The sequence below is a fragment of the Cygnus olor genome, chromosome 4, assembly GCF_009769625.2.
Source record: "Cygnus olor isolate bCygOlo1 chromosome 4, bCygOlo1.pri.v2, whole genome shotgun sequence".
In the NCBI taxonomy this organism is placed as follows: Eukaryota; Metazoa; Chordata; class Aves; order Anseriformes; family Anatidae; genus Cygnus; species Cygnus olor.
In genome coordinates, this window is record NC_049172.1 from 50187351 (window position 1) to 50201994 (window position 14644).

The 14644-nt window shown below is 40.7% G+C and overlaps 1 protein-coding gene across 7 annotated transcripts; it reads right to left on the reverse strand.

Moving 5' to 3' along the window:
- Positions 1-335: 335 nt before the first annotated feature.
- Positions 336-14643, reverse strand: SPATA18 (spermatogenesis associated 18). 7 transcript variants are annotated; one of them, XM_040556870.1, is made up of 12 exons: positions 14432-14643; positions 12003-12108; positions 11780-11895; positions 10138-10256; positions 6311-6445; positions 5442-5673; positions 4504-4662; positions 3781-3956; positions 1731-1854; positions 1304-1369; positions 1047-1092; positions 336-566 (listed from the first exon to the last, which is right to left on the reverse strand). In XM_040556870.1, exons 1-12 carry the CDS (start codon positions 14516-14518, stop codon positions 559-561), a joined length of 1374 nt encoding a protein of 457 aa, XP_040412804.1. In that variant the 5' UTR covers positions 14519-14643; the 3' UTR covers positions 336-558. The 7 variants fall into 7 exon arrangements, with proteins under 7 accessions (XP_040412804.1, XP_040412807.1, XP_040412802.1 ...); XM_040556873.1 differs by lacking the exon at positions 14432-14643 and adding an exon at positions 14089-14302; XM_040556868.1 differs by lacking the exon at positions 14432-14643 and adding an exon at positions 13416-13782 and having other exon boundaries at positions 1325-1369.
- Between the last annotated feature and the right edge of the window lies 1 nt (position 14644).

Here is a 14644-nt window from a genome sequence, read left to right on the forward strand (position 1 = left end):
GCATTGTAGCTAGAAAATTCAGATTATTGATAGAGATTAGAGATCTCAAAGGATGCTGAGACTTGCACATCGCAAGATTATTGCTGCTTTCTAAAACTGTAAATAAGCACCAGATAATTAAATTGTTTTCAAGTTAACAGCTAACCTCAACATTCTGTAACATTCACCATTTAGGTTACATTAAACATCCTGTCAAACTGTATCATTTGGTATCTAGGGAAGCCATTCTAGATGCAATAATTCTATCTCCATCCATAAGATTACAGCATGGGTACCTCAGTGCTCTGTAAACTTTGATAATTAGTACAATCCTGTATTGCATGCACTTTTTTTTGTTGTTGTTTTGTTTAAATCAAAGGGTTGAATTAATTTCTAAAGTCCTAAATAAGCCTTCTATAATAACAAATACACACAAAAAACACACAACATATAACGCTCCTTTTGGAGGGACAATTGCCATTCACATTGTTACATTTGAGGTATTCCTTGAAGAGGAGGAGGCACCAGCAAAGTCGATGGATCCAGATGTACAGAATCACAGAAACTTATCCAGTTATCTTAATGTCCTGTTGGAGAAAAATGCACATTTCAGTACAACTGTTTTTCCTAAGTCTCTAAATTGCCTTGGCTTCAGTGTGCACACATTCATACTGTTTGAAATCCCCCCACTTCACCCTCACCACTTAGCTCTCTTTGGATTTTAAAAGGCATGAAGCCAGCAGGCATGCAGCTAACTGTATCTCTCGTGGGGAAGAGAAGTCTTATTACTATAGACCTGGCCATGGTAAAGGCAACCAGCAAAGACAGAGCGTGACCATGACCTGAGTAGAGTGAAAAGCAAACCATCTTCCCATGCAGAAATTTCAGCCCTCTCCCACACACAGAAAAAGAGGACTACCCATTTTAAAAACAAGACTTGGACAAGCAGTATAGAGTCAAAGACCTTCAGCATATTATTTCTTATCTTTGCTCAGTCTTTCAAGGGCTTAATTTGAAAATTGTGAGTTTGAACAATTTGAACTAATTGAACTAATATGCCCACGTACTTGGGCTTCCGCTCCTCAGTGGTGAAGGACTGCGGCTTCGAGATAACTGCAAGACAAAAGGAGAAGGGAATTCAGATGTGCCAAAATACTGTACACAAGAAGGGCATCTGGGAACCCATCAACATTCAGAAGATTTGCACACTTTACTACATCAGTGCAACTCCACTGGTACAACATAAAATTCAGCAAGTTCCTAGTTTCTCTGAGTTTAAAATATCTGATGCTGTTTACACTAACAGCATTCAGCTGGGGCTTACATGAGATAGAAGAGGACTCACGCTACAGCTCCGGCTTCTGCTTCTACTTCTGCTCCTGCGAGACCACTACAAGAGATGAGATTGGCAAACCTCTTTTGAGAGAGGGTATTTATTAAAGGCAGACTCTGCAAGCAGATTTGTCATGCTGGAGACAAGGTGTGAGGACAGAGTAAACACAGTAAATTTTCCTCCTAAAAAAAGGCTCTGCCAACAATCATACAACTTTTACTGCATGATGAATACACAATAAGGTAAATGGAACTATTCACCCTAAATACAGGATGAGGATTTAAACCTAACCAATATATAATATCTACCACTCCAGCCATATAGGGGAAAAAAATATCAAGAATTCATCTTTTTAAATCTGAAAACAGTTAAAATCCAATGAATAGCCTTAACACGTTTCCTAAGGAAAAGTACATACCAGAGCTCCTCTTTTGGTGACTGCCTCTCCCTTCACAATTACAACATCATTTTCCATCAAAGCAGGCCATACATGATAGGCCACCAAAGCAGCTGTGAAATCAGAGTCCAAACTACGATGGTACCTGCAGAAACAGAGTATAAGACATGTCTGCATGTAAGTGCCAAAAGATAAATATAAGTCTTCGAGTTACCAAGGCAGAATATTAGTACAGCTCATAATCTTTCTTGACAGTATTTGCATATCACAAAAAATAAGTTTTCTTTAAGTGAACTTATAGAAGTAATGCATTTGTAAGAGCGACTTAACAGAACATGTTTTTTATTTATACAGTCACCTCAATAAAACCTTCTCCCACTTCAGATGGCTGATAGGCTATGATATTCTTGCATATCCCCCACAAAAGTCAAGGTCTTAGGACCACTGACTAAATCTCCTGAGCAGCGTTTTGGCAGTCATTCATCCTATCTTCCTGAAATTTCTTGTCAAAACAAGATCCATATAAAGGACATTACAGAAATACCCAAGATACTAAGATGTAACTTTATGGCCAAGATTACGTGACATGAGAGGCAATTTTATTAGCAAGATCTTCAGATACTGATAACAAAATATTGACTTTTCCAAAAATTATTTGGAAAGGCTGCAGTAATGCATTAGATATATTACCCCCATTACCTCCCAAAGTCTACAAAATTGGCTGAATAATACATATATGGTTTGGTGAATTCAAACTCAAAACAATTACCAGATAACTGAAACAGAAAGTAGCAATGCATATATACATTAGTAATGTATATAGAATAGTAATTCGTAAGAACAATGTCATAAACAGGCATGAAACTCTGCTGGAGGAAGGTATAAGGTAAAATGAGGGTTGGCCAGCCCTTTTATAGAATGGCATTGCACCTAACTAACACGGCTATTTCAATTTCCACAAGTTTTGCTCCATGTAAGTGTAGGACACATATGATATACATGTAAATATATCTATGCCACATATATATCCAGACAGTTACACATACATACGTATGTGTGTACGTACACACACACACCCCTCCCACAGCAGCACGTATAAACTTGTACACCCATTTTTTTGAAGGCCATACACATCAAGTAGGTGGCAAAAGTATCCTAAGACAATACTCTAGCATTGCTACCTTCTTAATTCAGCGAGTTGCTTTGGGTATCAAATAGCTTACTGTCCAATATTTGGACAGGACCATTAACTAGTTAACAACTTTGTACTCTCTTGAAGGGTTACTTTTACCTTCCCTATTTCTCTCCTTGGTTTCTCAAGCTATTTCCTATATGGGCTCCATTCTATTTTAAATGATTATTAGAAACCTCCTCATTTCTGTGGCATCTCTTGCTTTCAGGAGCAGTGTTTTTTGGAGCTATCAATCCCATTAGTTTTCTTGAAGGCCTGGGAGTACCCTACAGTTCGGTCAGCTAACAAAGCAGCCAGTCCTAGCCCCATGGTAAAAAAGAAAAACTATGTTATGGTTTCTTTAAACAAGAATCATGTTTCTAAAGACATTTTCCTTTTTGCTCAACTTTAAAACAGAAGAGACAGGAGTGTATTAAGATCTGTATGTCACACAGCAGCCACAGCACACGTTGATGATCCTCGTATCAGGCACTTACAGCCAGACCTCAGTAGAAGAGACTTTTACCAAATGGGCCAAAAAGACAGAGAAAAGATGCAAGCATTTTTATAAACAGGGAAGGCAGACAGAGACTAAGCAGGAAAGGAAAAATGATAATTTTCCTCTTAAAGGATAAATTAAATAAACGCAAGAGACTGAAGTTTATCCAGAAAATTGTTCTGCTATTCATTAAAAAAGCTATTAGCACTGGTCTACATCCTGGCATTTATATACCATTATAAACCTTAAAGACATACCAAATTGACAATAGACCAGAAATATTTGCCCCAAATTAACGTTCATCAATCTTAAACCTTCACATTAATTAGGAAAGAAGTAGACTATACAACCTGGTGGATTTTTTCCATCTTCGTCTTTTAAAGAAAATAAAGAATTCTTACTTGGTCTCACTGAAGAGTTCGCCATCCATACCAAAGGCAATATCAAGAGGAGGGATGAGGGTCTGCATTGAAAAAGCCACACGGCAGAGCTCTCGAATCAAACTGCTGATCACAATGAAATCGACTTCTGGTGGGAATGAAATCTTTGGGTTCATGTTCATGGAGCGAATTACTTCCTGAAAATAAACACAACTGAAATAATCTGAGCTCTGAACTTTTGTTCATGAGGAAGTATGGAAATCCCTCCTAAATGTGCCTCTCAGCTTTGCCACACTTAAAAATCAGTATAAAAGACTCCCAGAAATGTTATCTTAGACTATTTGAGAAAACATTAACTTCAGAAAGAATGTGCTGTTATGTTAGAAGTAGCGTGAGCTACATCATTGACATCAGTCTTAAGAGGGAGATAAAGTTCTTCAGCACAATATAAAGTTTAAGAAAAAAACTAAAATTTAGCTTATATTTACTTGATTAATACAGTTACACTGTATCTTGTCAACAAAATTATTCTGACAGAAACAGACATTACAGTCACAGGCAAATAAAACAAGTGATAATTGGGCTGTACTACAATATTATTTTGAAAAATAAGTTGCTACAAGACAAAATCCATGCAATACACTTCTCTTCCTTCTCCAGATTACAGATCATTTCTAGGTTATGCACTGTGAAGTTAGCTCCTGAAATAGAATAACACATCCCTTCCCCACCACCCTAACTTACATTGACACTGGCTTGAACATCGTACAGATCCTCATGGCGAACTATATAATCCAGGACAGTGTCTTCAAGTGACTCAAGCCCTGTGTGACCTAAAGACAGAGTCTTTCTTACACGCATTTTGAATTGCCTGTAGGCCATCTTCGCTGCTTGGAAAGACTCCTGGAAATGTACAAAACATCTAGTTTAATCCAGGAGATTGTGAGGTTAGATTTTTAGCAACAATCTGAAACAATGAACTTAAACCAGTATCATAGATTTAAGGAGGAAGATAAAACACTGCTGTAGAAGTGAAGGTTAAAAAATAGTCCTCCATTTGGGAGGACTTCTGATTAAACCAAGTGCGATTTATTTTTCTGAAGACAGAATTAAGAAGCTTCCCACCCAACCTATTTCTATGAAGGATTCCCTTACATACATGCACAGAATCAATGGAATTACATTTGGAGACATCAAGAACAGAATTTAATATTTGCATTTTATGTGCCATAGCCTAACATGTCAGACAGTACCTCTCATCTGTTGGGAAGAAACATTGGTTCAGAGGGTGTAAAGTGACTGATGAACGTGGAAAAAAAAATGCAGTAAGTTAGACTTGCTTGGGATCATATACATTAAGAGAGTCACTGCCTCTCTGATACACTGATTTTATAGACAAGAAAATTTGCAAACAAATTTATTCTGGCTGAGTTCATAGTAAGCGTGAGGGATGTAGGTAATTTCAAGGAACCCAGCAAAACAGAAAAACACATAGCTGCAGGCAAAAGGAAAGCATGATATGGAAATATTTCCAGAAGTATTCATTTAAATGCAGCAGTGCTTTTTAGTGCAGGAATCATCTACCTTTGAAAGCCATTCAGAGTCTTCGTATGTCTTAATCCAATCTAGTCACAGTATTTTACAAAACACTTCTGTGAAATGAGAAACAATTTTGTCCTTACCACAGCTGCAGTGTATATTATCCTCTGCACCATCTCTTTGTCAGTGATGTATGTCCTCAGAAGGGTCTCTGCATCCAAGCGTTCATGAGCATAGATGTCACCGAAGCGAGCTACCAGGCAGGCGTGACGGGAAGCGTTTGTCCGCCTGGCTCGGCCAGGTGAGCAGCTCCTCAAGGGAAGCGGACTGGGCGACCTGCTGCGTCTTGGGGAAGGAGAGCGGCTCCGCGCAAGTCTAGGAGAGGCGTGTAAAAAAACATGAGGTCACTTCAGCATCCTCAGATGCCTTGACTTTTGTGCCAATTTAATTACCATCAGGGTAAGACAAGACTTTGAGCCAACATAGCGAAGTAAAGCTGCAGATTATTAGCTTAGCATGAAGGAACTTGTGTCAGTATATCTTATAGGATACATCTGGAATGATAAAATTAAACTCCAAAACTTATGCAGCCATGCACCATGTTCTGCAGAAACACACTTTTAACTACTAAAAATTGAGAGATCTGTTTGTCTTCCAGTACCACTGAAGAGCTGTGAAGTCCAAGAAATGAGAATATAATAATAATTTCTGCCCTGTAAGGGTACAGTATGCACAGAGGACTTATAAACAAAAACTAACCAACCACCTGTTCCTGTACAGTTGCTCTCAGTCTATTTTGTAAAGCTGTTTTCTTTGCTGTAAGCTCAACATTACTGCTCAAAATTAAAACACTGGGCACTAGGATAAATCAGTTGAAGTGTTTACAATCCTTTACAACAAAGTACAGAAGTTTAACTTTCCTTCATGCTTCAATTTAAAATGAGGAGAGAATTCATGCTACCTAACTTGAACAATTTCTCCAATCCAGCTACTTCTCTGAATAAGGCCCTACCTGCTCTGGAGAACAGACTTTTGGGCATCCAGGATAGAAATCTCATCCCGCAGCATTTGAATCTGCTGCTCATAATCATTCCAACGATCTAACTTCCTCAGAGAGTCCTCCTCTCGGGCACGGGAATCCTTCAGACTTAACCACATGGAATAAAGTTAGTCACAAGATGCCCTTCTACCAATGCAAACCAGCTATCAATTAATCCTTAACAAACAAGAACAGAAAAAACAGGAGAAGTATTGAGCAAGCCAGACTCCTTATGCTGAAATACTGTGAAATTAAGTGTTAAAAAACTCCAAAGCATACTCATAACTACACTTTAAAGTGTAAAGGTGCACTGTAGCAAGAGGCCGGATATGCCAAATTGTGTTACCGGAAAGATCACTAACTTCTGGTGTCCATGCACTAGCTCATATGATGAGGCCTAAGAAAGACTCATTTCTTTCTCATATTTAACATCATTGAGAGTCAGAAATGTAGGACAGAAAACTGAGCTGACTTGGTTTTACCTCAGGTCCTCAGGTTCTTTTCCTTGATGGAATATTTGGTCAGAGGACATCAGTAATGATGTTCTTCAAATAATATCAGAAGCTAATGATTCCTCTCTTGCTCCTCCCCATATAAAAAATGTTTCTCAAACATTTGCAGACAACCAGCTAAGCAAGTTTATCTTCTACCATTTACTCTTACTTAATGTTAGGAATGGGTCCAGAGGAAGGCCACAAGATGATCAGAGGGGTGGAGCACCTCTCCTACAAAGAAAGGCTGAGAGGGCTGGGGCTGTTCAGCCTGAAGAAAAGAAGATTCCAGGGAGACCTCATTGCCACTTTTCAGTACTTAAAAAGGGACTTTTAAAAAGATGGAGAGCAACATTTTCCTCAACCAGATAATGACAGAATAACAGGAAATGGTTTTAAACTAGAAGAGTTTAGATTAGATTTAAGAGTTTAGTTTAAACTAGAAGATTAAGATCAGAGGTTAGGAGGAAATTCTTCACTCAGAGGGTGGTGAGGCACTGGCACAAGTTGCCCAGAGGAGCTGTGGATGCCCCATCCCTGGCAGTACTCAAGGCCAGGCTGGACAAAGCCCTGGGCAACCTGATCTAGTGGGTGGCATCCCTGCCCATGGCAGGGGGTTGGAACTAGAGGATCTTTAAGGTCCCTTCCACCTCGAGCCATTCTATGATTCCATGATTCCATGCAGTCTGCATTAAGACCTACACATGGAAATTGTGAGAGGCTTTGTTCTCAGCTAATTGCTTTAATCTGGAAGACAGTAGTCAGGTTACATCTAAGACTCAAGGAGTTATGTGAGTTACTTTTCAACCAACAAATCAAAAGAGGCCATTTTATGGGAATACGAGTTATGCCCCTTGTATCCATTCAAAAAAATAAAGTCTGAAGCAATGGCTTTCCTGGCAGAGGTTCCACAGATGAAGTCTGACAATTAGTATTATTCTAGAAGCAATGATAGATATCGAGAAATGAATAAGTGATATTCAACTTCATATATAAGTTGAGACTATAATGACCTGAAGGATTTTTATTTGTTCATCTTTACTGGGATTAGCTCATCCCTTTAATTGCCCTAAAATGAAGGAATCTCATGGACAGTTATACCTTCCTATGGGGAAAGATCCAAGCCAGGTCTCCTTCATTTTGAAGTGCATTAACATTATTTAACTACAAGGCTGCAAGCATTTTTTATAAACAAGTATTTCTTTTCTTGAAATGTCAATTATCACAAGAATTCACATGCTGTTGGAAGAATTTCTACTAACTTCATGTTCTTTTCTGATACTATAACCAAAATAAAAAAATCTAGGCTACATTTCCTAACCGTGAAGAATTATTACTGCTTCCAGAAGTTCCTATAGATCAAGCCACAAAAGAAAATTAAAGATTACTGTATTGAAGTGAAAAGGTAGGTCCCTCAGCTGGACTATTACTGATCTAGATTAACTTCCCAGATGTGCCCAAAACAATTAGAAACTCAAAAAACATTTTTAAAACAGAGACAGCAACAGTACTAATATCCATGTCTATTTCTGTGCAGACAGGCAAAAGGATTTGGAAAGCACAGTCTGAAAGAAAAAGCCTTTTAAAGAACCTTATCTTGAGATGGACAAAAGACATTTCATTCTCTCTAACACATATGCTGCTTCCAAGAGCATCATAGATGGAAACCTTTGTTTGCAACTCGCTGCGTTCAGGATGTGGATCTCTCCTATTAACTTCATCTACAAGACTCAAATACTTGATAGCTTGATAGCTGCTCGTTTCAAAGTAACCTTTCCTCTAGCCTAAAGAGAAAAGGGTACAAGTTCAGCAAGAATAAGGGCTCTTCTCACATGGATTAATTTATGTTAATTCTTCCTATAACACAAAGAAAAAAAAAAAAAGAAAAAAACTCCATGATGTCCAGAAGCTAGATCTGTTTTTCCTCTGTAGCTTAGGATGGTGTAAAATAAACAGAATCCACTCAGGTAGATGACAGACTGCCTCTGCATGTTGACGTTCTGCCACAAATACTGTAAGATTTTTCTTATGCTGCTCTTAGCTGAATAATTTCGATCTTCTGCTGCCATAAGAGTAGTGGCTGATTTGGTCTTTGTCTTCAAGAGCCAACTGGGTTTGTGACAGGCTGCAAGAAACATTAATAACCTTCATGGTAAGGGCAGAGATTCCACCACAGAATTTAATGTGACAAATTGACTGTTTCAGCAGACCAAGCCTGTATCAATGTAACACATGAAAACCATCACAGTGAGCTTTGTGCAGGCTGTCAGCACACAAGCAGTGTATAAGAGTCATATCTGACTAAGCCATAACAGAATTATTCTGCTACAACTGTTTATTTTTCATTAAGGCTCAATTCCAGTTTCCCCATCTATTTCAACAATTTATAGCACTCAGAATGACTTCACTGTCCATAAACGGGGTACTGAGAGACTTCTTTCATTGTCACAAATCAAAATGTCTGCATTTATACAAGATGAGGCATAACAGATATTAACATGACAGCAGGAGATATCTGCAAGATTAGGATACGGGATGAAATATTCTTTCTATTGAATCTCTTTCCTCAAATCTAGCTTGTGCAGCTTGCAGTCTTGAGAACCTGATATTCTCGGAATCCCTTAATAAATGCATCAATTTACATCACATTTTGTATCACAAAGGTCTGTGAACATTCATTGTTCTCATGCTAGCAGAGTGCATGAGAACATGTCTGTCACTTGGAGCCACCTCTGAAATGTCCTTGGAAGTGGCACTAACTGGACCAATTTGTTTCTGAAGCAGATATGTCATTTTGAGACTACAGTGCTCCACAAAGTGTTTTGTGGATGACAACTGTTCAGTCCTAGTGACTTATGTGAAAAATCTTTCTTCCTCCATCTTAGTTTTGATCTTCTTAAATATTTACATGCAATTACATTCCGTAACTAATTGTGACATGCTCCAGGTCCTTCAATAATGGTTGCACTATAGTTACTCAATTGAGTTTTATCAATGTTTGCTCAGCATACAACAGTCTGTCAACTATAATCCAACTGGGACAATCAGTCCTTTTGTCTGGACCACTGTCCTGCTTTCCAGCTCTTCTGCCAGAAGCAAAACCTATCAAGTCAATTGATGAAAGCAAGTATGATTATATCATCTGTCCCCTACTTTGGGCACACACGGACAATCCAGAGCCTAGACATATTTTGAAGCACTGATTTTAAGCCAGAAATGAAACACTGTACAAATCTCTATCAGTATTTAGATGTCAAGAGAAAAATATCTTATTGAAAAGAAAAAAAGAATCTCAGTTAATTTCCCTACTCTTGATGCACATGGTTGAGCCCTAGACGCGTTGAAGTGAGATCTTCCTGAAGCTCCTGCAGCTGGAAAGTCTGACTGGTGGCCAGTTGCCTCAGCTGCCTCTCTTTCTCAACCGAATCCTAAAATGAAACACAAAATGGCACTGCTTGACCATTCTACCTTACAGGATCCTTTAACGTAGTATAGCATTATTAGCATACACCTTTCTAAACATTTCTGTAAAGATCATTTCCAAGGTAACTGAAAACAGTAATTGAAAACAAAAGCAATTGCATACCTTCTAGAAACATAAGCAATAACTTCAAGGCACACAAAACAAAGACTTAATTGTATTAAAAATATTCACTTCACTTACACCTCATAATAGAGACTACAAAAGGTCTGCATATGCATATTTACTACCTGCATATACATTATCTGGACATAGTGTTCTTGCACATGTGATAACAGTTTTTTTGTTAATAAAGTGTTCTGACCAACTATACCATCAACTCAAGTAAAGTTTTTGGGCATTCATGTACACAGGATAACAGAAAACGTTACTAGAACAGATCAGGCATCTACTGGGATTCAAGAAGCACACTGCTGTACATGTAGCCATGCCTTTAACAACCTACAGATTTGACTCATACTACCAGATTTAAATAGGCAGCTGTGCAGCAGGCTTTTCTTTAGATTTTGAATGTCATGTGCAATGACAAATCCGTAACAGATACGTAGTCATTTAGTAACACCCTAATTTTACATTTTGCTTTTTGTCAGAACCCTACTCCTGCAGCACCCTAGAATCTGAGGGATCCACTAAGGGATATTACTTTTCATTTGTCCTTATCTTAATTGTGAAAGATTTTGATATAAGAGGTCTAAAAATGAGAAGTTGGAGAGCATGGTAACATCACTGCCAGATCCCAAGATCTTCAATATTTTCCCGTCATCTGCATCAACCTACACTCTTATTTTCTTTCAAAGCACACAAGCATAGAGCAACAGCAGATCTGTCTTCCCCTCTGAAGTGTTAGTGATATGACCCTTTCAGTAAATACCAAGTACTTACTAACTCCAGATCTCAAGTCAGGCATGTGGTGGTATCATGATGGCTATGAGCACTTTCTTTTTCCCTTCCAGAGATTATTATAATGCTTGGATACAAAGAAAATATTTTTCTTCAAAAAAAAATAAAAATAAAAGGAGCTCACAGATGAAAGCATGGGGTGTTACACCTTCAGCTTACATCTGGATTTTCATATGCTGATAAGTTTTTACCAACAGTTATATGGTGTAAATGCTACTATAACATCTTTGGAAGTGTAAATGTAGCCAAATTCTTTGCCTAGAAAAGGAAAGCTGTACAAAACCATTGTTTCTCTTACCAAGAAGATTCATCCATGTTGCCATTCATTGTTATGAAACAGCACAAGCTCTGGAGGGCCAGAAGTAACTGTAATGACCTCTTTGATTTCCCATTCAAAGGAAATGTAAGATGAGACAGAGCAACAACATAGCTGTCACCATGAGCAACCAATAACATATTTCATTAAGCAAAATCAAGGAGGGATGCTATTATTAACAGAAAGTGATTAATGCTCTCCTGCAGGCATAAATTTACACCGTTCTATTCCCTTAAAATAAATTTCCTGCGTACCTGAATGAAAGAGAGGCCACTTTCAAAGAGCCCTCCTGAAGTAGCACAGGAAAAACAAGTTCCTAGCCATGGCAGAAGACGAGTTTTTATTGTTTCTACACCTGCATAATGCCCACCTAAGAAAATACAAGCATTAAGAAATTGTGAGAACACCTACAGAGGAAGATAGAACTGAAAAAGATGACACGTGAAATGTGTTAGTACAGACAAGGCACTGATTTACCTTCTCGAGACGTTTCATTGAGGATTGTGAAGAGCTGCCCTTGAATCACAGAGTTCATTTCTATTATTTCACAGCATCGGTTCAGATTCTGATCACAGGTATTAATCTGTAAATTAATGTGTATTAATATATCTGCCTGGGATTTCTTGCATAGAACGATTCCTGTTACAATCACAACATTAAAGGGCTGTTTTGGGGGGTTTTGTTTGTTTGTTGCTTTTTGCTTTTGTTTTCTATAATTACATCTTCTCATCCTTTTCTGACTGCATCAACTAGAAAACTCATCTTCAAAAGTCTCACGTTGTTAATAGGCACACAGACAAGATATCAGAACTCCTAACACCCCGTTAATTCACCACTGGGGAAAACGTATTCCTTTCCCCAGCAATAAAGAAGATGCAACCACAAATAAATCTAAAAGAAAGATCATAAAGATGTGTTAAAATCTTTCAACACAGAATTTAGCATAACAAGATGTGAGATTATTAGATGAATAAAACATCAGTCCGAACTACGATTTTATATATTAGCTGAAAGAACATAGATAAGGCTGTTATCTTGCTTTATCAACAGCCACAAGGCCTCCATGCAATTTTACTTGATTTTTATGAGTTATCAAGTGAAATAAAAAATAATCGAGAATGGGCAAACCCCAGCATTAAGCCAAGGAAACAACAGAACAGTAAAGTTGCACCACTTTCAGCAAACACAATTCAAAAAAAATGATGGAGTCCAGGATGCTACTGCACCTGCCAGGAAAAAAACACACACACACACACACTTTGTACCCACAACCTTAACCTTTATCCATAACCTGGGTATCGCCTTCAACTCGGATCGCTCACCACGTGGTTAGGCTTTAATGGCTCCATATGGGTTTTAGGAGCTTTGAAAACAGGCACAGTTCTCACCCATGCCCCAGTCACCTCGCACTGTGATGGCTGCAGCATGCTTTCCTCTGTCCTCAAGGAGCAGTCTCGCCCTGCTAACATCCACCAGAACACTACCGCAAATTGCATTTTTCCAGCTCATTACACTGACATGACACCCATGGTGCTCCCATCTGCCAGCTCCTCTCACCACAGCAGACTCAAGCTGCTCGTCTTCGTTTCCCACGACCTCGGGGACTACCCTCACCTACCTTCCTTTACCATGGAGAGTTCAGCTCCCGCTACCATCAGCCGCCCCCAAAGCCCACCTCCACCATCCATTTGCAAGACTTCAACACGAGTGCTTCTGTTCTCCCTCCTCCAGTGCCCTGCACTCTGCGGTGTCTTTACCAGCTACCTTCAAACTCCTCCTTAGACCTGTCCTTTGCCATGCATCCTGCAGAAAGGCTGCCAGGCACTGTAACGCCTACATATGAGGAACTGACTTGAGAAGGCTGCACCTCTGCTCAGCACCCTCACTCACCGACTGCAGCACATGGTGGATGGCTACAGGCTCATGACGACGGCCAGTGCTCTGAGGCATCAGAGACATGGGGATATAGGGGTGAGGATCCTGTCCAGACTGTTTTTGCTGAGAGAATTTAGGATTTACAAATCTCAGTTCCCTTCCTTGCCTCATCTTCCCCTAAATTTAAACTCTTCTCTCCTGCTTCCACTGTGCCACCTCCTCGGTCTCCTGTTATGTCCATCTCCTGTTCTCTCACCCCTAAACCTCTGTTCACCCTGTCACATCTGCCTCCAGCCATCTTCTCTCCTGTCCCTGAAATCAGAGTCGGGGAATTGTTAAGGCTGGAAAAGACCTCCAAGATCACCTGGTCCAACCATCCGCCTACCGCCAATGTCACCCACTAGACCATGTCCCTCAGCACCATGTCCAACCTTTCCTTGAACACCCCCAGGGACGGTGACTCCACCACCTCCCTGGGCAACCTGTCCCAATGCCTGACTGCTCTTTCTGAGAAGAAATGTCTCCTCATTTCCAACCTAAACCTCCCCCGGTGCAACTGGAGGCCATTCCCTCTCGTGCTTCCCTCCTCCTCAAGCCCTCCTGGCAGCAGATTTCTTCCAGAGGAGTCTCAGGGAGCAGCTGACCCTGCTCTCACACGCTTCCCACTTCGGACCACCTTTTTCCCCACCGTCCCTCTGAGCACCCCCCTTACTTCGCCTAGTGCCTCCCCGTGTACAACAGAACTCTTTTCCTTTTTGACTCCGTCCTGGCTGTTGCAGCCCGCACATCACATTTAATTCCCTATCTTTGCTTTCAGTGAACACTGCCACGGGCAGAATAAACCCAAGGGAGCCGAAGCAGCGGGTGCCAGCAGCCCGCGGGGTGTCCGTGTGCGTGTCCTCGGGGCCCCGAGGCCGGCTGTCAGCGCGGCAACCACCGCAGCTCCCGGCCGCCGGGGAAACGGCGCTGCTGCCCCGCGGGGCCCCGGAGAGAGGCGGCCGAGGCGGGGGGGGGACCGCGGCTGTCCCCACCTCGTAGTCCCGGTACCAGTTCTCCAGCTTCTCCTGCAGCAGCCGGCAGCTCTCGGCGCTGACCAGCCTCCTCAAGCTGTCGGCCATGGCTGGCCGGCTGCTCGCTCGAGGGCTGGGGCCGGGCTTGGGACGGGCTGCTCGGTTTGTCCCGTCCCGTCCCCCCCGGGAGCCCTCGGCGGGCGGCACGGGGGCCGCTGGTTCTGCCGGCCCAGC